General features: G+C 39.4%; 1 protein-coding gene across 2 annotated transcripts in view; it reads left to right on the top strand.

The window, feature by feature from the left end:
* The window catches only part of TBC1D13 (TBC1 domain family member 13), a 1,245,864-nt gene that overhangs the window by 636,638 nt on the left and 583,161 nt on the right, over positions 1-26,065 (top strand). For both annotated transcript variants that reach the window (XM_044058416.1, XM_044058417.1), the window contains exon 11: positions 15,284-15,341. In XM_044058416.1, the coding sequence (XP_043914351.1) occupies positions 15,284-15,341 (58 nt within the window). The remainder of the gene's footprint in view (positions 1-15,283; positions 15,342-26,065) is intronic.

The following is a 26,065-nucleotide window of genomic DNA, read 5'->3' as shown; positions in this document are numbered from 1 at the left end:
GCCGGAACGCATGATATGAGGTATAACCTGATAGTGCTGGGGTGCTCTCAAGAGCCTTGAACCAGGTTTCAGTCACAGCACAAACATCGATGTTCTCCATACTGAGGAGGGCTTAAATTCAGTAATAGACGAACTCAGCTTCACATGGATGGGAAGCCTGTTCGGTAGGAGGGGCAAGTCTCTGGGACATTTTAGTGTGTCAGCTATGGCATCTGCCCAGTAGTTATGCAAATTGCAAGGGCACTGCATTGTCCAAGAGGTTGTGTTCTGTCAGTCTGGTTGTGGAGAATCTGAGTAAGAAGAAGAAAAATGAAGATTTTTTCTTATGTCTCAAAGTGATAATATATTTTTACATCATTTTGTCTCTCTCATATTTTTAAACTTGTGCTTCTAATTTATAACCCACAATCCTGCAGACAGGGGGAGAAGCTATATTCAAATGTTATACTAGTTAGGTTACCAGATTTGTAATTTTTTTAATGGTGCTAGTAGAGTCTACTCTTCAAGAGACTTTGAACGTATTTTTGGTATCTTCAGGTTGAGAGGTATGCAGGAAACTACTTATAAAACGGTGTATTTGTGGGTGGGGTGGAGGGATGCTACATCAAACTTTTCAGTCAGATAGCCTGGAAGATTTCATGTTGATCCCCTGTAGTCATTTAAGAATCAGAGGTGGTACTAAGGTACTGTCCACCATGAGGGAGGCCAGGGGGCATTCCTATAAGATTGTTTATCCAAGTGTATTAAATGCTGACACACAGTTCTGAGAAGAGGGACTTGAACCTAATATATTGCCCATTTCCCCAAGTGCTACAGTATCTCTCAGAACTTTCAGCTAGAGCTTGGCCTATTTGTTTATAAAGGTATACTTGACCTCTATCTCTGCTTACACCCCATTACAGCAAACAGCTAACTGAATATTGCTAAAGGGGGTCCTTCACTTGAAACTTCACTGTCATCCACTATTCACTGCTTATGACCTCATACTTTTCATTATGATGTTAACACTGTCCCACTTTGAGTCAGTGCAGCTGATTTCAGATATATGTTGAAAGGCTTGCTTTCTGGTGGCAATTCATCCAGAAAAAATTCAGAGCTGTAGAAACTGATGTACAGAGAATCCCTGACTGCCTTTCATAAAGATAGGTTATCGCTGAGAAAAAGTTCCTCCTTCATGTCTAACATAATTTAATCAGTTTGTGTAGGTTTTCTTTGATGTTGGCCACTATAAGTCATAACATTTAAACTTTAAACACTTTATTAAGACTTCACTCCTAGTGAGAAATTTCACCAGCTGTGCTGCAGTCACTATAAAGATCAAAATATTAACGAAAACACACAATCCAAGAAATCTTTCAGTCTTACAAAGGCAGAAATAATCAAAAACAATATAAAATGATGTTAAAAACATATTGTATCACTAAAACAAAATAAAATTGCATGGCTTACTGTAAAGGCATTAATAATAAAAATGGTGATTAACCATTTAAGATATAGAGGATTATGATCAGGTCACTGATTATAACCAACTTATGTGTTCAAAACATGGATGCCAAGAAATTCACTTCAAGAGCGAAGTTCAAGAGGTGAATCTTGGCATCCATACTCTTCCACAAATATTATACAATTCAAAAAACTACTTAAATCACACCTTCTGTAAACTTGGCTCTGCCCCATGCATAACTTGATACAACTCCCCATCATTGCACTCTCCAACTACTATGGATCCAAGTTCTCAACATAGGTCTTGTCTTACTGTGTCAAGTATCTTACTGTCATTACCTTTTGTACTTCCTAGGATTTTGCATATTTATATAACCTTTTTATTTATACTTGTTCTCTCTAGGCTAGTTACTATAATTTGTCTAAACTCTTGTACTAAAATTTTTGTATTTTGTATTTTACCCTGAAATTGTGACTGTTATTCAATTACTATCTGCAATTTTGCTGTACTCATATTTTTGGAGCTTTTCTCCCCAGGCCTCCACTGAAAATGGACCTTGTCCAGCTGGATTTTCCCGGTTAACAAATGTAAAATTAAATAAATAAATAAATATGTTATGATTGGTGACTTAATCATAATTCTTTGTAGTGTATGGAGTTTTATCTGCTCCAGGTACTATTAGTTACAATGAAAAATGTTGCCAAGTGTTTTGCCAGCTTTCAAAGCCATAAAACACTTAGCAGATGCTATCAGAAAAGCAGTGTAATGCTGTATGTCACATTTACACTTCATGCCTTTCAACTGTCCAAATCATTGCTTCATATTTTTGGCTTGTTCTTTATTAAATCTGTGGTTTTCAGACAAACCACTGAGAATTGAATCTACTAAATAATGTCATACATTGGAGTTCCAGAGTTTGTGTCCTTCAGAAAATGGATGCTAATATATTCTAGCAACTTTCTAAGTTCATTAGAGGAACTTAGGGACACATTAATGTTACTGACAACATGCAGAAACAAAATCTGTTATTTTTGCCATTGCCATTTACTGCTGAGTGTTAGACCCGATCTTAACTTTAGAAGAGGGTGCTTAACATTTGTTAAGGTTGGATCTTGTGCCACTCTAGCCCTTAACAGGTTTGTCTTTTTTTTTGAATATTGGAGTAATTACTGAGCTCTGTGTATCTATATATCAATTAACGTCAGCATTTCTTTCAATGCTGGTAGGTGTGAGACTCCTGTATACAGGCAGCATTCCATGTAGCTTTTTTCAGTCCTTCTCAGCTCTTAATGTTTCATAATTCTAGTTTAATACCAGAGACTAATTTCATCTGCATACTGCCTTGACCTCATTACACTTGTTTTTCTTCAGAGATTTTCAGTGAAAGTAGTATTGAACTGTTTTATACGGCCGTGTGGTAGACTGCAGTCTGAATCGTTAGAACAAAAGATAATTGGATGAATGGGAATTTAGGGAATGTAGAAATATTCAGGAGAAAATGGATAAGGTGAAGAACCATAGTACAAGTGACACTTGGAAGGTAGCTGCAAAAATCTTAAAGAAATAAAAGTTCATCTCTGCCACTTTAGATTTTGAGGCAAGGACTACAAATGAAATAAAATCGAAAAACACAGTTGTGAATTTGTTGCCATAAGTATTAAGTAGCTGTACTAGCTGCTTGATATGGCTTTGTATATAGTAATCCACTACATTACACACTAGAGGTATACATTACTGGCATAAATGACCATCATCCATAAATGTATCACCATCGTTATGCATACTGGCAGCACTGGAGTGGATCTGATGCTGTGCGGACTCCCATTGGTGGGAGCTCACCAGCATCATGGGGAGGAGGGCATGGAAGTGTGTGATAACATGTTTATCTATACCAACTGTGGGACATATGCATTTTTGCAGTACCAGGAAGAAGTGCACATTTTAGCATTTCTATACTTGTTTGGACTGCTTGTGTTCATCTTTGTATAGCTAAGCAAATGCAACAGCATATGGATGAGATTGGGGTACTTTCTTCAGATGTCAGTGTGTGACATCCACAGTGGCATTGTCATTACAACCAGTCATTAGCATATCTGGGAGTTTTAGATGCACAGCAGTGTTTGCCTGTCAGTAGAGGGGGTCTGATGTAGGTTACTGAATTCCCTAGAGTATGGTATATAAGATTAACTTTATACCAGTCGTACACAATTGCATAACATGTTTGAGTAGGACCCACAGCTGCAAAAAAATTCTCTTGACTATTACTCAGCTACTATGGCAGTGGCAGGTGTCTATAAAGCTGTCCTTGTGTTTGCTATTATGTTTAGCAGTTTTGTCTGCAGTTTTACATGTTCTCATTCCCTTGTTTTAAATTTGTGTTTTTTATTGCAGTTTTATGACTGGAATTATTGAAGCAAGCATGTAAATGTGCTTAAAGTCCGTGATGTTTACAGTACATTTTTATTTTGAAAAAAGAAGACTGCATGGCTTGAGTCTTTGCTGCAGTTTTAATGTTTGTTGACCATTACTAAAGGGCCTTAAATGTCTGATTAGTTTGAGGTTGGACTGTGCAGATTTTATGGTGATTCTTTCAACTGCAATAGCTTGCTGTGATTTCATCGGCTACATCACTTGTCATATTAGATAAATTCTTCCATGGCCCAGCTGATTAAAATTGTTTGAATTTCTCAGGCATGTGTACTCACTAGCCTGCCAAAGCTAGACTGTTTAATGTGATCGGACAAGAAAAAGATAAGTTGCTTTTGTCCACAGACAACCCCTTCACACCTACTCAGTGTTATAGCTACCTTACCATGTATACTTCATTTGAAAGTGGGAAAAAATACTTATCAACCTCTTAGAGCAAAAATCAAGACAAAGCCAAAAAGTAATGAGGAACAAAGTCCCAGAACTGGGGACAGATTTTAAATATTATTGATATATCTACATAAGTTGCTGGAGTAAAACTGTTTGCATTAGTATGTATTTTCAGAAGAACATGATGTTTGAAACTCGAATGTCCGTCGTTATGTGGTGATTGCAGTCCTCAAAGATTTGCTAAAAAAGTACAAGTTTATGAGGAGCAGATCAGAATGATGCTCATGTTTATTATACACAATTTAAACTTGGTTTCACTCATTCAGTGCCTAAAGCTTATTTCATACAAATGAATACTAGTAATGCTATAGTGAAAGCTGAGTAAATGACAAGAGTGTAAGTTGCTTTCATCCACAACCAGACCCCTCCCCCATTTAGTGACTGGAATTTTCAGTGATTTTACAGAAAACCTCACATTGTATGAGGCAGAGAGACCAAAAATATGAGACAAAATGAGAGAGATTCTACAAAATCATGAACAGTGTCATTTTGTTTTCACACACACCACATCGAGTAAATATTCCAGCTTAGGTCAAAGAAAGTCACACTAATCTTTTAAAGCGAGACTGTAAGCTGGGCAAAGAACAATAGGGTAAGTTGCAGACCAAAAATATTAGGCAAAGACAAGGTCATTCTGCAAAATCAGAGACAGTTACAAATTTATTTCCCCCAAAGATTGGCCAGAGAGTGACTATACCAATTTATTTCACAAAAATGCACACTAGCACTTAATATCAGACGTTAAACAGAAGAAATAAAGAGGATAAGTTGCTTTTATCTGTAGCACACATAGCTTTCTCCCCACCATTCTGGTTGCCTACTAGCGTATTAAAAAAGAGTAAATGTTCCAGTGTATTTCCAAGAAATGCACACTTATTGCCAGGCTTTAAATTGAACAAATGAAGAAGACAAACTGCTTTCATCTGCAGCACAACAGCCCCTCAGTCTAGTTGCCTGCCAGCATTTTAAAAATGAGAGAGAATAAATATTTTATCTCATTTCACACACATGAACACTAGCCCCCAATGCCAGACTTTAAACTGCGCAAATGTAAGAGGCCAAATATGCATTGCTCAACAGCACAGCTACCCCCCCAAACGCTGGTTGCCTGCCAGCATACTAAAAAATCATCCATTTTTTCACATGAATGCACAATAGCCATAAATGCCAGACTTTAAACTGAACAGATGAAAAGTGCAAGTTGTTTTCATCCACAGCACAGGTAACCTTCCTCTAAAACAAATCTGGTTGACCTCCAGCATTGAAAAAATGCCTTCACTCAACTAATGCTAGCAGCTGCAGCTAACTAGATTTACTTTGTAATAGGGCTTTCTGTTCACTGCCTTCACAGTGAATCATGGGCCAGCAATGAACAGAAAGCTGCAGCACTTTAGATAGGGTTGCTGAACTTCAGGCATTTATTTATTTGTTCTTTTATGTAAAGAAGCATTGCACCTGAGATGAAGAACTTTGCCAGCCTGTCTGCTCATGCAGAAATGATAGGCATTGTGAGTATATTAAGGTAAATATTTATGGTGCCTATCATATAACATTTTGTTTTTTTCTGTAAAATAAAGAGAAGAAAGATGTAGTTAGTAACAAGCAGTTGATTGTTTATTATGTTCTTAGCTTTTTGCTGAACAGAAGGAAACTAAAAAAAAAGTTGTTTTTTTTTGGCTGGCTGTGGGCCCCCTAGAGCTCTGGGACCCAGGCGACCGCTTGAATTGCACTTATTATAATCTGCCACTGTATAACTTGTTTCCTTACTAATTGTATGTCTTTTGTAGTTAGAGACTCTTTGATCTTATAATCTGTTTGTAGTAAAGCTTTTTTCATTTCATTTTTTTCCTAATAGACTGTGGTAAATTTCTATATTTGTTATCTACATATGTGCTACATTGGCCTATTGTAGGCTGGCATTATTGTACTGGAACGGCCTCAGTTTTATAATTCTGTCTTCTCTGCCTTCAGACTTGTACTTTTTGGATAACTGTTTGGCTGTTGATGTGGCAGTCTTATTCTAGGGACCTCCGATTGGCCCTTCATCACTTATGTCCTTTGACACTTGACCCCAGTACCTCTCAAGTGTAGGAGGCTTGAGCTGATGAAGAGTCATGGAGCTGGGTAATGGAGTAGGCTTCATCTGAATAGCTATGGCAGAATCTGCTGTGTGGAGACTAGAGTCACTCAACACCACCTAGTGTTGAAATGACATGAGAAACAATGTCCTCCCTGTATAGTGCCAATACTTCAGATAATGGATTTTCATCTCTGATCAATGGGAAGAACCCCTCCCCATCATGACAATATACTAAATACCAAGTTGAATAAACCTGCTATTGTGCCTGATTTACTGCTTTCAGTTGACCTGAAATTTGTCACAGAGACCTGCCCTGATAAGAATGTAGGACCCTGTTTACATTTCTTTCTTTCCCAGATCACTGGGTGACTCACCACTGTAGGCCCTAGAATGCAGGTAGTGGGATGGCAGTATGCTTTTCTCCTAGTCTGAAGTTGAACAAGGTTGATGCTGAAGAGTCAAATTCCTTTGAACTTGCTGAAGGGGCAGGAGTCAGTTGCATATTTCTCCTTGTGTACTGCATATCTGGTTACCTCAGAGCTTTTCTATGAGAGTTCTGGGATTTCCTCATTGTCATGGTACATACCTCCCCCAAATGGTTAGTCAGATGTGATTTTATTGCCTAGGTAGGTGATAAGACTTTCAGACTCACTGGATTTCTTAAGTTTAATTAAGAACATTGGCTTCACTCTTTTTCCGCTTCAGGCCCTATATTTTGGACACTGTCTGGACTTAATTTTCTAGGTAGGTTTCGATGCCAGGAAATTGGTACTAGAACTGGTTTAATGGTGTGGCTGCTACCTGATCCACCTCAGGCTTGCTTTTCCCTCACAATATATTGGCTTTACTGGTCTGGTGAAACACAGAGATCAGTGGGCATAAAATTCTGATATACTCTGCCCAATTCTTGACCAGGTGTGACTAGGCTAGGATGGTGCTTGCAGCAATAGCTCGGTAAGATACATTTTCTCTGGGACAGACTTATGCTGGACCAACATTGTGCATCATGTACGAGTGACAGTTTTGTATCTAGTGCAGTTGCTGTTGCAATTAATTGTCCAGCTACACTCTTCTGGTTTGTCTGTAGACTGTGTAACCCATCCTGTTTGACAATTAAAGTTTTTTTTCTTGTGATGAATGTGAGGAAGCTGCACAATTGTTTGTAGATAAGGTGCTGTTTCTTCTTTGAGGTGAATATTTATGACTGATGGTGCGACAGATAAGTAACTTAGATTTCTTATGGGTTGAATTTGACCATGCTTGCTATGGGAAGCTCCTCGACAATGTTTCTGCTGCATTTCCAACCTACTGTGATGTTGATTGTGGGCCAAGGAGACTAATTAAAAATTTTCTCAATACACTAGACTAGATCCAGTTCTTCTTTGATCTTCCCCAAGAGCCGACTTAGTCCCATCTTCTCTAAAGAAAGCTGTAGTTACCTTGATTCTCAAGAAAACATTTTGGATACTATTTGCTGACAAGTATCACCCTGTCTCCATCCTTCCCTTTGTCAGCAAGGTTATTGAGAAAGTGGTCTGTGCACAGCTGTATGGTGTTGCATGACTTTTATGTCAACACAGATTTAAAGTGAAGAGTAGTATTGAGACAACCCTAATCTGTGTAGATAATGACCTCCTGATGGTGAGTGATCATCGAAAGTATTGAGTCTTTTGATGCTGAGCTGCTTTATGTATGTTACATTTAATTACAATTAGTGTAATCCGCATGCATGGTGCCCATTGCTCTTTCCGTGGAGGGAGACCCAGAATAATGTCATAAACATTTGCTTTCTTTTTTAACATACAAGTTATAATAAACAATGGACCAGCCCAGAACCTGGGTTGTAATCCTTCATGCTATACATTTCTACATTTTATTTTCACATTATCACATTATTTCCAGTACTTCCCAGCTACTCACACTTTCTGGTGCATTTTTGTCTGTTATTTTCCTTCCTTCTATGCTCTTTTCATTACCTATTCCCACTTCATCCATTTTTTGTCATGAACTTTACCCCCTCCTACCTTTAACAGCACTGTTTCCCATTTCATTACCATGTTCATTATATGTATCACTTCCTGCATTTGCAGCTCCTGTTCATTTACCATCTGATGATAGCTTTTTTAGATATTATCAGTAGTAGGGTAACTAATGCCTTAACATATTCCTTAGACTTTAAATTTCCACACAGCTCAGTAAAGAATCTCTTCCATTTAGATTCCTGTTTGTGCTTAGGATTTGTTTTATTAATTAATTTATTTTATTTATTTGTTCCTTTGTTTATTTATCAGGAAAGACCAGCTGGGCACAATGTCTCTTTTCAGTGGAGGCCCTTTTAGAAAACCTCCATACACATAAAGTTAAAGAACAATAAATTGTGATACATGATAGTAATACAAGACATTATACATTTGTTCATAATAGTAAGACATGGTAATGTAAAAGGCTCCCGATTACAGTTAATACATATTAGGACTAATGCATTGTAGATGTGTTTAAACAATGCTACAGTTTCAGTACTTAGGTGGTTCAACCGAATTTTAAGTATAGCACTTGCCATGGTGGTAGTGATGGTTAGTAATCTTGCCATGTAGAATGTTAGTGGCATAGCCAAGAGTTAAAGAGGAGGAGTTTTAGTTTATTTTTGAAGATGAGTGGGTTTTTAGTGAGTCTAATAGGGAGTGAGATGCAGTTCCAAGTTTTGGAGACATGGCTTGAAAACAGAGCATCTCCAGATATGTTTTTTAGAATTTTGAACTGTGATGAGATGTTTATCACAAGAATGGAGTTGCTGTTTTGGGGTGTACTGTTGTAGCAAATTTCCTATGGCAGGGCACCATTTGCTACTTGTAGTTGAGAGAGGGTGAGGTAGTGTGGTAGCCCTAGCCTGTTGAGGTGCTTAACAGCAATGCAATGATTAGTAGCTTAAGCTTTACTGGATGCAGATTTGGATTTTTTATTCTCACACTTTTGAAGCTTGCTCTTCTGTGTGGCCTGGAGGTTGGTGAAAACTGGTGAGACATACAGAAGTTTGGGAAGAAGATAAGAGAAAACTAGAGGTGTCTCACTGAGATGGTCTTTAATTCTGTATCAGAGACACGGCTTTTTGATGCTTGTAGTTCCACTCTAAATGTCAGTAGTCCCCTACAACCCCAAAATATATATTTCCATTCCTCTACTTGGTCCTGTTTACATCTTCAACACCTAATTTCTGCTTTGGGAAACATTTTGTTCACCCTGTCTTCTTCTTCTTTCGGCTTTTCCCAGTTGGGGTCGCCACAGCGGATCACCTGTCTGCTCATAATTGGCAGTGGAGTTTTTACGGTGACGAGTTGCCAGCCTGGCACCCAACCTTCCACAGAAGGCACACACACGCATGCACTCATGCCTAGGGCCAATTTAAGGTGTCCAATCCACCAACAGCATGTCTTTGGGATGTGGGAGGAAACCGGAGCACCTGGAGGAAACCCACACAACTACAGGGAGGACATGCAGACACCGCACAGAAGGCACCCCAGCCGAGGATCGAACCGGAGAACCTCTTGGTGGATAAAATATTTATGTAAGTATTTCCAGACAAATATACATAAATTCCTTGCTTTAATTACCCTGTATGGTGCTTCACAATTTCTTTCCATCTGTCTTCTTACCCTTCCACTCACAGCATTTCTTTCTATTTCAGTGTTATTCTCTTCCTGCTTTTGCCTCCCCTGTCCCTCACCAGGGCTTTATAAAGAGTGCTTACTAGTTTTTCCTTACCTGCTCCTTCTGTCTTTGCTTCAGTGAGCTTCTAGACTACCAGTGACTTTTCTGTTTTCCACTTCCTAATTTCACTGTCAGACTTTCCCTGTATTTCTAGTGCTAAAAGTATCCAGACTTGATCTCTCAGTGCTTTTTGACAGTGTAGATCATGTGATCCTGATCAGCTACCTGCAGGCATACCATGGCTTATCTGGTACAGTTTTGGATGGCTTGTCCTTTTGGTTGCACATGTAGTGTCAGCAATGGATTCCTCTAGCTGTTACCCAGTGGAGTATGGTGGCTGGGTTCATTGTTGGATTCCCAGCTGTTTACAGTGTATGTGCTATGCTAAGGGAGGTTATGGTAATGAGTAGCTTTCTTTACCTTATGCTGCTGATGATATTCAGCTTCACCTTTCCTCCTGTCCACAGATTGTGACTGAGTTGTTTGACGTTTGGATGACTGGATACCATACTGGCTTGGATGATGTGTAGTCAGTTAAAAGAAAAATCTCACTAAGACCAAGGCAGTGCTGTTCCATGCTTACATCCATCTGACAGTTGATTTTGTAATGTTTGATGCTGCAGAGATTATTCCCAAATGTGAACAGTCTCTAAAAGTTTAAATGGCTGGTTCTTCCGTGCTTGTTTATATACCACATTAATGTTGTGCTATTGGTCTGATGCGAGACAGAAGCTTCTTTTAGGAATATTCCGTCTCTTTAGGAGGATGTCTTGCAAACTGGGCAGGAGTTTGTAAAATAAATTTGGAATTCTGAATTTTTAAAGATGCTCTGATTTTTTAATCTGTTCTGCATTGTAACAAATATTACAAGTTATGTATTTTTTTCATTTGTGTTTTAAGCATGCGTTTTAAATAAATGCCAAAAAAAGAAACCATTAGTAACGTTTCTAGATGAAGTAATAGGTTTAGTCCTAATGAAGTCTTCCAAGTTTGGGCAAGTGAAGCTAGATCAGTCAGTCTTATGACCATTTTCTCAGGTATCACAGCAAAACAGTTTGAGATCACTGGGATGCATTCTTTTATTACGTTATCTTGTTCTTTAGACAAGTTTATATAAGAGAAAGGAACAGTGGCACCTCGAACGTTTGGAACCCAGTCAACATATCTACTGGATATCAACACTATATGCTACAAGGCACAAAAAGAGAAAATTCTTTTGGTGATTAGACTTGAAGAACTTATTAATAGAAATTATGCTACATCAACCACCTGTAAGTTCAAAGTCTACCACAGGTTCCTTGAATTATTTCCAAGAAGCCGAATTCAGCAAAGCATCATTCCAAAGCAGTTGGTGTCAACAAGAGAAGTTGTTTTACATTAGTTTGAAGAAGCCAGATACAGGGCCCTGACAGCCTTCCATCACCATATTCGGCCAGATAATCTTCACATCAAACCAGTAACACAACATTAATGTGATACATAAACAAGCAGTGAAGAACCAGTCATTTAAACTTTAGAAAGAGAGAGTTCACATTTAGGAATAGTCTGTGCAGCATAGTTGCCAGCATTTGACATTACAAAATCAACTGCAAGATGCATTTAGCAGGGGAAAAATACAGACGGATTCATTAATCGAAATTGGATCCAGGAATTTTTCATTAAGTTACTCAAAGGGATTTTTCATCAAGTTTCTCAAATGGAGGTATTCCAGAATTAGATGTTTACTACTCACTTCAGTAATATCTGTAAAACTTTCTGCCCCCTCCCCAATGGTTCATGCTATAGACTAGAAGATAGATGTTGTCTCCTTTCAGTGAAACCAGGCATTGTTTTTTGTCTTTCTTTCTTCTGGAAAGACATCTTCTTAGCAAAATAGAACAAGGCCAAACCTGATTTTGGTAGTTCCAACTTAGCCAGGACAAGCATAGCTTGCTTTTAAATAACAGTGATCCTGATCTCTCTTCCGCTATGGCTATTGCCTGTGGACTAATCATTGCTGGCCTAATAAGAGGGCAACGATTTAAATCCCAATGTCAAACTCTGAACCTGTTAGCAGAGAGGGTAGTCATTTTATTTCTAGTAGTAGCTTCCTTTCTTTACCAGTCTTAAATATTTAAGAGGCTAAAATGGCTTGATGCATGAAACCTTAAGTACAAAAGTGGAAGAGATTTGTTTTCTAGACTGTGTGGCAAAATGTAGATTTGCAGTGTCCTTTATTGCAAATTCTGCTTCTAGACTGCTTAATTTGTTCAGTTGATTTTAATTTGGCTTCCTTTATCAGTTAAGGATCATGTTCCTGCTATTTCTGTCCGTCTTATAGTTGTCCTACAGATAGCTCATCCTTCTGTTGAGACCTTTCTTAAAGGAGTCCTTCAGTTGAAACTTCCAACAAGGTATCTCCATCCTCCTTAGGATTTGAACTTTATGATGAAGAAAATAACCCCCTTTTAAACCAGCAGTTTCAGTAGAGTTAAAATATTTGTCACAGAAGATGCTCTTTCTTATTGCTAATAGTTCTGGCAGAAGAATTGCAGAATTACAAACTTTTTGTACATGGCTTAACTTTGCTTGGTGTTCTGCAGTGAAATGGTGTGATTCAAAACAAATCCATCTTTCATATCCATAATAATTGCTGTGATCAGTTTATTTACTTGCCAGTGTTCTTTATAAATCGTCAAAATGATGGAAAACATCACATGCATGTGCTAGAATAATGATTTCAGAAAGACTTGCTAATTTTTCTTTATCCATCAGAAAGGGAAAACAATCTTATTTGTAAGCAGAGTCTTTCGAGATTACTGGCACATTGTGTTGTGTTTTGCTACAGCAAATGCAGTAAACCTCTCCAAGGCATAGTGGAAGAGCATTTCTCTACAGTAGCAGACACATCAGTGGAATATTTCAGAAATGTGTGCATACAAATCACTTTAGAAGCTGCAGCATGGTCTGCTGTCCACACCTTCAAAAGGCTTTTTAAGTAGGAGACACAGTCCAGGGGTGAGCATGGCTTTGGTGTGGCTGTGCTTCTGGGGGACCCATAACCATCATCCTTCTATAGTTATGATAAAATCTTCCAAAATGCATGATTTACTTTTACAGTGATCCTCACCAAAGAAGACAGTATAGTTCTGTGTAAAGATACATTTCATTATGGATGTCTTTCATAGTACAAGCTCCCTGACAGATGTGGAAGTTTAACAGCTATGAAGAGTAAAGTATGACTGCCAAAACATTGAAGCAAGTCTTGAAATGTTCTGTAAAGCCGTTAAAGCATTTTTACAGGTGTAGTTCATCTCCCTGCACCCCTGGTGTGGGGGGCTGTGCCTTCACTTCCCACTATTTGTATATGTTAATTCCAATTGTACTATATTTCTGAGTAAGGGGAATATTCTTAGGTACTACAGCCACACACAAGATACATATTCCCCATGTTCACATTTCCAGTCTGTCTCTCCAGAGAATCCCAAATGTAGTTCTTGGAATTTTAACAGGATTCATGCTATGTAGAGAATTAGATGTTTGAAATGTGGCTAGCTTCTACTTTTCATTGTGTTTTCTTGAAGCTTCAGTGTGATTAAGCCGACAAAAGAGCACTTTTTTCAAAGGGGCAAGTCCCCCTCTGTACTGATGCTGATTTCCTGTGGGGATTAAAATCATTGAGTTCAGCCTCAGGGAATTAAACTCTTATGACTTTCTGCCTTCTCTGCTTTACACTGGACCCAAGTGTAAGGTAATAGAGTGGCTAGTGTAACAGCAAAGCCATATTTGTATTTTCATTTTCTGATACTTTTATCTAATAAATAACTGTTTTTTGTTACTGCATTCAGTTGTTGAAGGAATAGTCTGCTGCAGTGACAATTCTCTGCGATGTGCTTATGAGGCTTGAGAAACTGGAGAAAGTATCTAGGAATGCCGTCTTTATGTGAGTACCTCACTGACCTACCAGTTTTAAAAGAATGCTGACACATGACCAGGACCAGCTCTGGTCTTTATAAGGACTGAAGAACAGCTAGTAAAATTCCTGGGCAAGAATGAATACAAAAAAGTTGGGCAAAATCCGTATGTTCTGATTTGTTATTACACTGACCACTTCATAGAGATTATTTTGTTACGGTAAGTATCCTTACATAAAACTGTACCTCACGTCTTTCAGTTGAAGAATAAGGATGAAAGACTGTTTTGCTTTGTTGGATATACACCAGCAACTAGGTAATGTCATTGGGAATAACTGTTCAGTTATACTAGTTGTTTATACCTTTAATGAAATAACAGAACCAATGATTGACTAAGTAGACCCTTTACCAATATCTGGTAAGTTGCAGTATTTTTTTGCAATACCAGTACAGCAAGACTGTGAAGGGAGGGAGAGACTAGACCTTACTCCACCCATATCAGCAGCTGTTATCTTAACTTTCTTCAAGAGAGCTTCTATCCAGCATATCTGTGAGGCTATTTGGACATTCATTTACCCTTTTCCCATAGCTGCAGGATGGATGGATGTCATGTCAAGAAAGAGAACGGGGTTTACTAATTCCTTATCCAACACAACAGTAGAAGGCTGTCTGTCCATATCTGGGAATTGGAAGTACACTGTTCAATAGTTTTTCACTCGTATCATGAGTCTCCTGCAACAGTAAGCCTTATGAACATTGTACTTTTATGTGAGGGCACAGAGTATAACAGTAGATGTTCGAGTAGCAGGACCATTACTGCAGAATGAGTTTTTGCCCTAAACTCCCTCCCCTCCCTTTGATTATGCTTTCTTGGTGGGTCTGATATTCTGATATAGTTGACCTTAGGTCTCATAGTTGTGTGCCTTGAGTGCCATTACTTTTTACTTATTGAATTGTTAGGTTAGGTAGTAGCCCAGATGCTTTGACTGTAAACCTTTGAAGTAATCTTTCCTCCTTGGCGTCTAAGTTGCTGTAGTACATATGACATGTAATCATTGTTTTTCAGCTGAACTAGTCTCCATAGAAGAGCTAGTGTTGGGACTAACATATAAAAAAAGTAGTTGTACAGTTGTAACCAGTATACTAAAAAGTCAGGAAATGTCTGCCAAAGTGTAGCCCTTTGCTTGCTGCTTGTTTTATTGGAATTTTAGCTGCTAGATTTTATTGCATTGCTACATTGCTTTTAAAGGCTTCTGTTTTTCTCTTTTACTCCAATATTTTCAGCCTTATCCGAGACCAGCTGCTTGCAGGAGACTTCACAGTGAACATGAGGCTGCTACAGGTAAATTTCATTTTAATTGTGTTTTGGCTGCTGTGACTTTTCCAATTTAAATCCATCTTTATTAAGGTACTGGTTAATTGAGCACTTCTACAACAATAAAAACAGTATAAAACACCACAGTATAAAACTATATTTAATGCTTGGATGGAACTTGGAATACTTAAAATAGATCAAAAGCTAAAATAAAGAGATGGAGCTATAGGGATATTTTAAAACTATACAGTTTGAGGACTCTTGCATTCACTATAGGAGAAGGTTGCAGAGTAAAAATTTCTACGCATGCTCTAGAAAATCTCAACAACCTCAAGAAATAGGAATGCGAGGATCAAATAAGGTTGTAAGAGGACCAGGAACCATTTCAGATGAAGGGCACCCTGATCATGTAATGTAATGTCGAGAACACCAGAACAAGAACCTGCCAAGGACTCTGCCATCTCCCAGACCTTGAGCATTTCCACATGTGCACATAGATGTTCTTCATCTCACATTGCTGCAGTCCTTACTTATGGGTAGTCCGCTGTCCTCGGTCGGCCCGAATACCAAAGTATTAGGCTGACGTCGGTCATGGGCGCACAGACCTGACATCAGAGCGTCAGGGTATAAAAGCGCATGACCGACATCATATCCTCAGTCTTTTTTGCCGCATGGTCCGATGCAGAAGCAGCGTTGCAAGTGCCATTCGGCTTTCTGAAATTTTTCGTTTTCGGAGTTTCAGACATACCAAGTTGGGCTAAGTACCCCGTTGGGGAGCATTTTTGTTTTTTCTTGCCTCAGTTATTTACCGGATGTCAGAAAAAGTGAATAATTGTATTTCTTGTGGGAAGCAGATACCGCATAGGGATTACCACTCGCTTTGTATCCCTTGCTTGGGACCGGAGCACGACGTAGTTGGGTGTCGGTTTTGTGCTAGGTTTAATAAGCGCACTATTAAGAGAAGGCTAGATTGCGCTAGGTTAGTCTTTGGCAAACGGTGTAATTATAATATGCCGTCGGATCCTCCGACGCCCGCTTCCACGAAGAAGCGTAAAGACAAATCTGTAAAGCCTAGACAGGATGATTCGTCCATTTCGGATGCCGGTCCTTTAGAGACTGCAGTGGAACAGGTGGATCCGGCTGAAGTTTCTGTTGAGTCTCAGGGGGAAACCTTGATTTTACAGGATGTGGACTCACAGGAGTCAGGTCAGGCTGAAGGGGCCTCTCAGGTTACTATTCTCCCTTCTTTGCCTAAGGGGGTTAGGCCTTCTGCTACTGTTTCTAGGGCTCCTTCTAAGGGCAGGTCTGTTTTGCCTTCTTCTGGAGTTAGTTCTGGTTCTTCAGGGTCTGTACCTAAGAAGCATATGCTTAAAATGGCAGAAGATTTGATTACTTTAATTAGAGGTTCCATGCCCCCTCCTGATAAGAGGCCCATGGTAGAGCCAGAGTTGGAAATTTTGGAGCAGGCCTCAGATGTTTCTACATGCCACTAGTATGCATCCTGAGCATTTAATAAAGGCCCTACCATTTGGGGAATTTAAAAGAATTCGGGACCACACCAGTGTTAAGGAGGACATAGATGGAGAACTTGATATAGTATTCAATAGATTATTGGATAGAGGATATGAATATAATACTCTATCAGAATGCAGAGATAGTGTGATTAAGAATACAAAATTATCTAATAGAAGGGACAACATTATAACATATTCTGATAGAAGGGAAACTAGAGTAAAAAATAATGTTGAGAAAATATTTTTTATAACTAAATTTTCCCCTTTTTCTAAAATATTAGTCTCTTTGGTTAGAAAATTCTGGTATCTAATCTGTGAAGATGACAACATTGGTGAATTATTCCCCAATCAAGTGAATTTCTCCTTTAGACGGGGAAAGAATTTAAGAGAAATTCTGAATTATAATTTTGTACAACCTATCACACCCACCCCTGTGAGGATGGGTACTTTTGCTTGTGGTTCATGCAGTATATGTAATAGAGCAATTAATATCGATATCATTAACAATATACATCACATTTCTAAACACTTTTTTAATTGTAAGTCTACTAGTGTAGTATACATATTAGGGTGTTCTTGCAAGGACATTTGGTATGTGGGACAAACTAAAAGGATGATCAAAACTAGAATTCTAGAACATCTTAAGGATATTAGAAATTTGAATGTCACAAGTCCTGTTGCTAAGCATTTTTTGGATGTGCATGATGGTTGTAGTAATAGTTTGAGATTTAGTGTACTGGGGAAACCTTTTATTCGTAAGGGAGATGATGCAATAGCTAAACTCTTGGAATTAGAAACTAGGATGATAATAAAATACAAAACTTTAAAACCATTTGGTCTTAATCAGGAGCTGGATCTGTAATTAGACTCTAGAAGAGCAATTCTTGCACATTATTTATATTGTTATTCATTTTGTGTATGTAATTTTGTTTTTGCATACATTGGGTATATCTTATATATACATACCAAAGAATTTATATGTGCTTTTGATCTACTGAAAGTGAATTATTTAATCAATTATTTATCTGATAAACTATATATTAATTAATAGTAAATAATATGTTGTTATTTTTCTATTTTGATATATAAGTTATTTAAAAATTGTATTTCATTGATTATAAAAGAAAGAAATGTTATAAAATTAATGAATAAAGATATAAGTTCTCTGATAACAGTTTAGACAAACTATCATAAGTAAATGTTTGCATTTTATTCAATGTTGAAGCAAAGATCACTTTAAATTTTGATTTCTAATTAAACTAATTGTTAATTTATCAATTAGTTCATGATATAAATAGAGCTTATTTTCAAAGCTGTAATGTGATCCTTTGAAGGCGAATGGCCGAGGTACCAGATCGTTAAATAAAAGAACGTTGGTGGATTCTGACTGCTGGTGTGTTGCTGAATAGCATTACTGGGTTTTGTATGTTTTTGCTCAGATGATTCTGTGTCTTCTGCTGAAGATATTCAAGATTTTCCTCCTTATTCGGATTCCGATGCAGAGGATTCTACTCCTTCTGCTTCCCCTCCAGAGGATTTTTCATTTTCAGAAACCTTACATTCTATGAGGGAACATTTTAAGTGGGAAGGACAGGATTACTCAGATTCCAGAAAGAGGCTTAGAGAGTTCTTGTTTTTACCACAGCACAGACCCTTGGCTATTCCTCCTGTTTTGGATGTTGTTCAGGATGTTTTTTCAGAGGCTTCATTTAATCCAGATTCTATGCCTCCTGCACCAGTTAAACCGGACAGGTATTATAGGGTACCTGAGGCTCATAAATACCTATATAAGAGTCCTAGGGCGGACCCAGAAACTATTAGTCAGGGGCCTAAGGGTGTTAGGGCTTCTGTTGTAAAGAATCCGGTTCCTCTAGATAAGGAAGCTAGAGCTTTGGACAGATGGGGTAAGAAGGTGTACACCTCTTCTACTTTAGCAATGAGGGCTTTAAATTGCCAGTTTCATATGTTGAAATATCAGAATTTCCTCCTTTCTCAGCTAAAATCTAAAGTGGATGCTTTGGCAGAGGGCATAGAGTGTAAAGAATTGCAAGATTTGGTGCATGTTTCTGAACAGGTGGGGAAACATTCTTTGCAGTGTGGCTTTGATGCTTTGCAGGCTTCTTCTAGAGTGGCTGCCACTGGTTCAGTTCTTCGTAGGCATGCCTGGCTTAAGGATCAGAATTTATCTGAGCATGTTAAGTCTAGAATTCTGGATGCCCCTTTACAGTCCGAAGTTTTGTTTGGTCCTCCTGTGGAGTCTGTTTTGAAGAAAATGGAGGACAAGGCTAAGTCTATGCAGACTGTTAAAGATTTTTTGCAGGTTCAGCCTCCTAAGTTTAGTAGAAATTGGCCTGCTAAGGGGTGGACATACCCTTCTTCTGATTCCCAGTCTAGGGGTAGATCTAGGCGTGGTAGGGGCAGAGCTCAGAGTACCTTTAGGCCTAGAACATGGAGTTCGCCTGCTCAATCTGCTGGTGAGGGTAGGGGCCAGTCCTTTCGTAAACAGGCCCAATGACCTGCATTTTCAGCTGCCAGATTCTTCTTGCCTGGCAGCTCCTTTGGGAGGAAAGCTAGCTCTCTTCAAGCAAAATTGGTATTTAATCACCCAAGACAAATGGGTGTTGGACATTATAAACAAAGGTTACAAGTTTTATTTCCATACATTGCCTCCTTTCAAGGGTATGCCAGACATTCCTCCCCGGCAAAGGATGGAGGCTCACAAACAGATTTCATTACTTCTTCACATGGGAGCCATACAGCCAGTACCTCCTTCAGAAGTGGGTTTAGGGTTTTATTCCTGCCTGTTTCTAGTACCAAAGAAAGGGAACACGTGGAGACCGATTTTGGATTTATCTCTCCTCAACACTTATTTGGACATTCCAAAGTTCAAAATGTTGACATTACAACAGCTTTTGCCTCTGCTGGGAAAAGATCACTGGATGGTAACTCTGGATCTAAAAGAGGCTTATCTTCATGTTCCTATCAGGCCCAGTTGCAGGAAGTACCTGCGTTTTCGAGCTGGAAATTTACATTATCAGTTCTCTGCATTGCCCTTTGGCTTATCTACTGCCAGAGTGTTCACAAAGGTTCTGGCTCCAGTGATAGCCTTTTTCAGGATGGAAGGAATACAAATTTATCCTTATTTGGACGATTGCCTGATTATTGCACAAGACAAGGACGAGCTTCTTCAGCATCTACAGTATGTGATGGTAGTGTTAAGATGCCTAGGGTATTCTGTGAACGAAACAAAGTCCAGTCTAGTACCCTCTCAGGACATGTGCTTTCTGGGTGTGAGACTGAATACAGCTTCCCAGATGGCCTTTGTGACCCCGGACAAACAGAAAAGTCTTTCACTTTATTTCCATCAAATGTCTCTACAGTCCAGCCTGACTGCAAGGACAGTCCTTCAAGCCTTGGGGTTCATGGCATCTTGTATTCTGGTGCTTCCCAATGCCAAATTGCATATGAGGAAGCTTCAATGGTATCTCAAAATCTATGGACACAACACTGCCAGGATCTAGACACTGTCATTCAGATAATACCTTGCATTCAGAAGGAATTTTTGTGGTGGGCTCAGGAATGTCACCTAAACAAGGGACTCTCTGTGACCCGACCAGAGGCGAGTCAGATTCTAACGACGGATGCCTCGGACAAGGCTTGGGGAGCACACCTCAATGGAAAATGGGTGCAAGACACGTGGCCTGCCAGACTTCAACATTTGCATATCAACTTGAAGGAGATGTTAGCAGTACAATTTGCATTGATGGCTTTCAAGGATTTACTTCACCCAGGGCAGGTGTTGATTCTAACAGACAACACAACTGTCATGTGGTACATCAACAAGCAAGGGGAACTCATTCGTACCCTCTTTGCAGACAAGCGATGATTTTGTGGGAGACAGCTCTCAGTTACAACCTCAATCTTCAGGCAAGATTTCTACCAGGAGCGCAGAACTCCTTAGCAGATGTATTGAGCAGACAAATAGTGGATCCTCACGAGTGGAAATTGGATCCTCAGGTATTTCAAAAGTTGACAGTGTCATGGGGAACTCCAGACATAGATCTGTTCGCTTCTCCACTAAATTACCAGTTGCCAAAGTTTTGCACAAAAAGGTTTCATCCCACAGCTTGGAAGGTGGACGCTCTGTCATTCAGTTGGAACAATCTTCATGTATGTGCCTTTCCACCTCTACCTCTTCTGCCCAAGGTTCTCTTGAAGGCCAGACAAGACAAGCCATCCATGATCCTGATAGCACCGGATTGGCCTTGACAACACTGGTACCCACTACTGAGGAGTTTGGTCCGAGAGCCTCCATGGCCTCTGCCTTTGATTCCACACCTTTTGTCTCAGGAGGGCAATCACTTTCTCAATGTCAGAATTCAGTCTCTGCATCTTACAGCCTGGCATATTCTGTTTTAGATTCTGGAGGTTCTCAGCTTCCACAACAAGTTTTGAATGTTATTTTGGAGGCCAGGAGGCCTAGCACAAGGAAAGTTTATGCTGATAAATGGAGGAGATTTTTTATTTGGAGCAAAGGGAAGGACTTTGATGTTTCCAAGCCTAATTTGAGTGCTTCCTTACAATATCTTACTGAGTTATTAGACAAAGGTTTGTCCTTCTCCTCCATAAAGGTTCATGCTGCAGCCATTTCGCTAATTATGACTGTGACCCTCCTTTATTCTCTCATCCTTTGTTTAAGCAGTTTCTCAGAGGGCAAAGAACATAAGACCCCACGAGAGCTCCTACTCCTGCTTGGGATCTCAATTTTGTGTTGGAAAAGCTTACTCTACAACCTTTTGAGCCTGCAGCTACTGCCGAGTTAAAGTATTTGTCATGGAAAACTGCTTTTTTGTTGGCTATTACTTCTGCAAGAAGGGTTTCTGAATTACAGGCCCTTATGGCAGTGGAGCCTTTCTTGATTTTTCATAAGGATAGGGTATCTTTGCGTACTAATCCTTCCTTTATGCCTAAAGTGGTTTCTAGTGTGGCCTTAAACCAAACTATTCATTTGCCTACTTTTTATGCAAAGCCTCAAAATAAAGGGGAGAAGATTTTGCATACTTTGGATATTCACAGGCAGTTGCGTTATTATTTGAGCAGAACCAAGGAGTTCAGACAGTCTCAGCAGTTGTTTGTTTCTTTTGCTTTGGGTTCACAGGGTAGACCTGTTTCAAAACAAACTATTTCTAAATGGATTGGGTTTTGTATTTCTTTTTGTTATTCCCATCATGGTAAAGAGATTCCACCTGGAATCAGACCTCATTCCACTAGAGCTACTGCAACTTCTACTGCCTTTCTAAGGGGGGTAGCTACAAAGGATATTTTGGAAGCAGCCACTTGGAGTTCAGTACATACTTTCTCTAAACATTACCACCTTCCTCTTTATTCTAAGTCTAGGGCTGGATTTGCCACTGCAATATTACAGGGCATTTTAGCAGCCCCTAATGCTTTATGATTTTTCCAACCTCCCTTTCCCGTTGCTTTGGGATTCTACCCATAAGTAAGGACTGCAGCAATGTGAGATGAAGAACATAGTACAGTTTTGTACCTACCATAAATGTAGATGTTCGAAGATCCACATTGCTGCAGTCCAATTTTCCCTCCCTCCTTCCCCTCTGTAGCTTAGCATGGTTATATGGTTCGGGTGATGGCTGTAGTTGGGCATATCTTTTGGGAAGGTACTCTGTTTTTTGGCTGGGGCCTTTCTTTTAGGGCCTTTTGACATCTGGGGCAAGAAAAGACTGAGGATATGACGTCGGTCATGCGCTTTTATACCCTGACGCTCTGATGTCAGGTCTGTGCGCCCATGACCGACGTCAGCCTAATACTTTGGTATTCGGGCCGACCGAGGACAGCGGACTACCCATAAGTAAGGACTGCAGCAATGTGGATCTTCGAACATCTACATTTATGGTAGGTACAAAACTGTACTTTCTGGATGATGTGGTTAAGGGCATATTTCTGCATCCTGACTCCCTTGCTCCTACCCGTAGTAAGCCATTTCCCAGACTTTGAGCATTTCCACATGTGCACGTAGTTCTGGATGATGTGGTTAAGGACATATTTCTGCATCCTGACTCCCTTGTTCCTACCCATAGTAAGCTAAGCCAGATCACTTTTATAAACTGCTTGACATCAAAGTGTACTTTTACAAGAATCCACAGGCAGACCCCTTGGTGCTGTCTGAATCTGCCAAGAGATGAACTAGAGACCCTTTACCAAATGAGAGAGAGCAGAATGCTTAATAGATTTGGTGAAAAGACTTGGCATCAGCCACCCTGGCCATGAGGGCTCTTAGCTGCCAGTTTTAAATGTTAAAGTACATGGAGTCTTTACAAAAGAAAATCGTTGTTAAGGCAGAGGGGATCTCAGACAAGAGACTACAGAGGGACATAAAAGAGACATCTTGATCAACACTCAAGGTATTCAGACACTCACTAAAATGTGGCTGTGATACATTGGCTGCATCATGTAGGCCAGCTGCAACAGGGTCTGTCACATGTGGACACCCCTGGCTGAGGAATTGGCTCTCTCAGACCAGATGAAGGTGGAACTCGTTGATGCCACACTAGATAAGGAGTGCCTGTCTGGTACCCCTGTTAAAAAAGTTTTCAAAAAACTAGACAAGAAAGGGGAACAAATTAAAACAGTTTAAAGAATTTATGTCACACACCTAAATATAACATAAATTACTTGAGAACAGGACAGAGCAGAAAATGGCAAGCTGAACAGCATACTAGACCTGGAAGAGCCAAGGATCCAGTGCCCCCACCCCCAACCCGAGCAGTTGTGACTATCCACAGTACTTCATCTCATTCCTTCCCTAAAACCCACCTCAACTCCCCCCAAAGCAGGGAGACTTTCCTTCATCCTACAAAAGTAGAAAGTCATCACCAGGGACCAGTGCTGCTTAAATATCATAGAAAGGGGGCTACTTCATTCAGTTCCGAACCCCCCCCCCTTTACTAGGGTTGCCAAAGCCCCCAAAAAAACAAGAAGGACTTCTTCCCCCTGTCCTAACATACCTTCTACTACAAGGGTCCATTCAGCCATTTCCCACAGGATTAGAGGGCACAGGTTTCTACGCAAACAATAATGCCCAACAGGGTGTGTGTTATTGTGGAAATAACACCCGCCCAGGGCGGAGGGCCTCTACACCCCTGGAAGGGCATTATTTCCACAATAACACACACCCTGGAGGGCATTATTATACTTAGAAAGTGGGCTGTCTGTAAAATTGTTGTTTTACTTATGTATTTATTTTTGTATTAATATATATATATATATATATATATATATATATATATATGTATATATATATATTATAGATTTTTGATTTAAAATAGTTCCTCTGCCTAATCTTTCAGAATTGCTGTAGTATATGTAAATGGTATTGGAGGAAGTATTTTACATCCATAATATATCATTTTTTTTAAATCTAGATATTTACTTTTTTTTGGTCCTAAAATGTGTGGTTTGTTGCCAGTCATTGGGGATTGAAGTCACTAAATGATATACATTTGACTTTCAGACTTCATTTCCTACCAGAAATTCATGTCATCACAAATACTGTTATTTAAGCTACTTTGTAATTTTTCTAAAAACAAAATTTTTAAATCTTTTCTTATTTTTGAGTCTTTTTCCCCCATTATTTCAGGCTTTATCTAGATGTCTGAGCTAAAAGGTTGAGAGGTATGCAAACCTCTTTACTGCTGCTGCCACTGGCTTATTGATCTCAGTGTCTCTCACATACAAACACACATTTGCACTTCAAAAATGCATGCTAACACAAGTCCTTTTTATTCAAGCAACTTTGTGATTTTTATAACAGCAATATTTAAAATATGCTCCTATTTTGAGCCTGTGCCCCCCCCCCTTTATTTTAGGCTTTATCCAGATATCTTCAGTTAAAAGTTAGATCAGTACGCAGACTTCTTTACTGCTGCTGCTGCCAGTGCACGATCGCTTCCACGCATCACTGTCCTGTCTCGCTCTCTCTCACTCACACACTTCACTTCATACATACAAGCACGCATATGCTCACACACAGACGGAAGCATAAACACACACATGCACTTTTTTCAGTTTCATTTAGTTTTTACACTCACTAAACAGTAAAAGTGCTGCATAGCGAGTGTAAAATAATGGCTTAATCGATCTTGCTGTCACTCACATGCACACATACATAGACATAAATACACACACACTTTTAAAAAAAATTTTTTTCTTTTGTATTTTACACTCACTAAACAGCAGAAGCGCTGCTTAGCGAGCGTAAAATAATGGTGGCCGTTAGGTTATTTTCAGTCCGAGCTCTACAGTAGCTTGATATGTTGCCTTGAAGTAACAGACTCATTTTTCAGCAAGCATTATCTGTAGATTAACATCCTGCTGGAGAATTCTCCAATCAGAGTGCCACTCTACAGGTTGCCCATTTTCTAATCAGGAATATTCCTGGTTCCAAGAAAGGAATGTTAGACTTATCAAAGTTAAACAAGTTTCTGCTAGCCCTGCTAACTCTACACAATCTATTGCCTGTGATCTTCCAGTGAGCCTGTGTGGTAACTCTGGACCTGAAGAATGCCTACTTTCGTGTTCCTATGGAAAAGGAACACAGGAAATATCTTCAGTTTATGGCTGGAGGATTACACTTCAAATTCTGTGCTTTACCATTTGACTTGCATACTGATTCCAGAGTTTTTACTAGATGACTAGCATTAGTCATAGCCCATTGCAGAACCTTAGTAGCCTGCATTTACCTGCACCTAAATGATTGCCTGATCCAGGGGAAAAACATCCTGGATCTTCAGACAGTCCTGCAAATCACCATATTTTGTTTTCAAAAGGTAGACCACTCCTTCAACCACCGCAAGTCTTAACTACAGCTGCAGACAAGAATTATCATTTTGGGCGCACTGATAGACTCAGTACAGCGAAAAGGCCTTCCTACCCCAAGACAAAGTTTCTTACTTGACAAGTTATCCGCAAAGCCTATTACAAAGGCAGACAGTCACTGCAAGGGGAATACCTAAGGGCTTTGGAATACATGGCATCCTGAAAATTAATGGCTCCTATTGCAAAGATGCAGATGAAAAGATTCCAGTGGTTCCTAAAATACACTTGGGAACAGCATTCTCAACCCTTAGAAACCCTGGTGCTTCTTCTTCCCTGCTAGATAAAGGAACTAGTTTTGTGGATAGACACCAACTTCTGTCTACTAGAGACAGACAAACCCAT

This window comes from Protopterus annectens, chromosome 16.part0, assembly GCF_019279795.1.
Source record: "Protopterus annectens isolate FY-2018-M chromosome 16.part0, PAN1.0, whole genome shotgun sequence".
Classification (NCBI taxonomy): domain Eukaryota; kingdom Metazoa; phylum Chordata; order Ceratodontiformes; family Protopteridae; genus Protopterus; species Protopterus annectens.
This window is presented reverse-complemented; position numbering and strand designations above follow the sequence as displayed.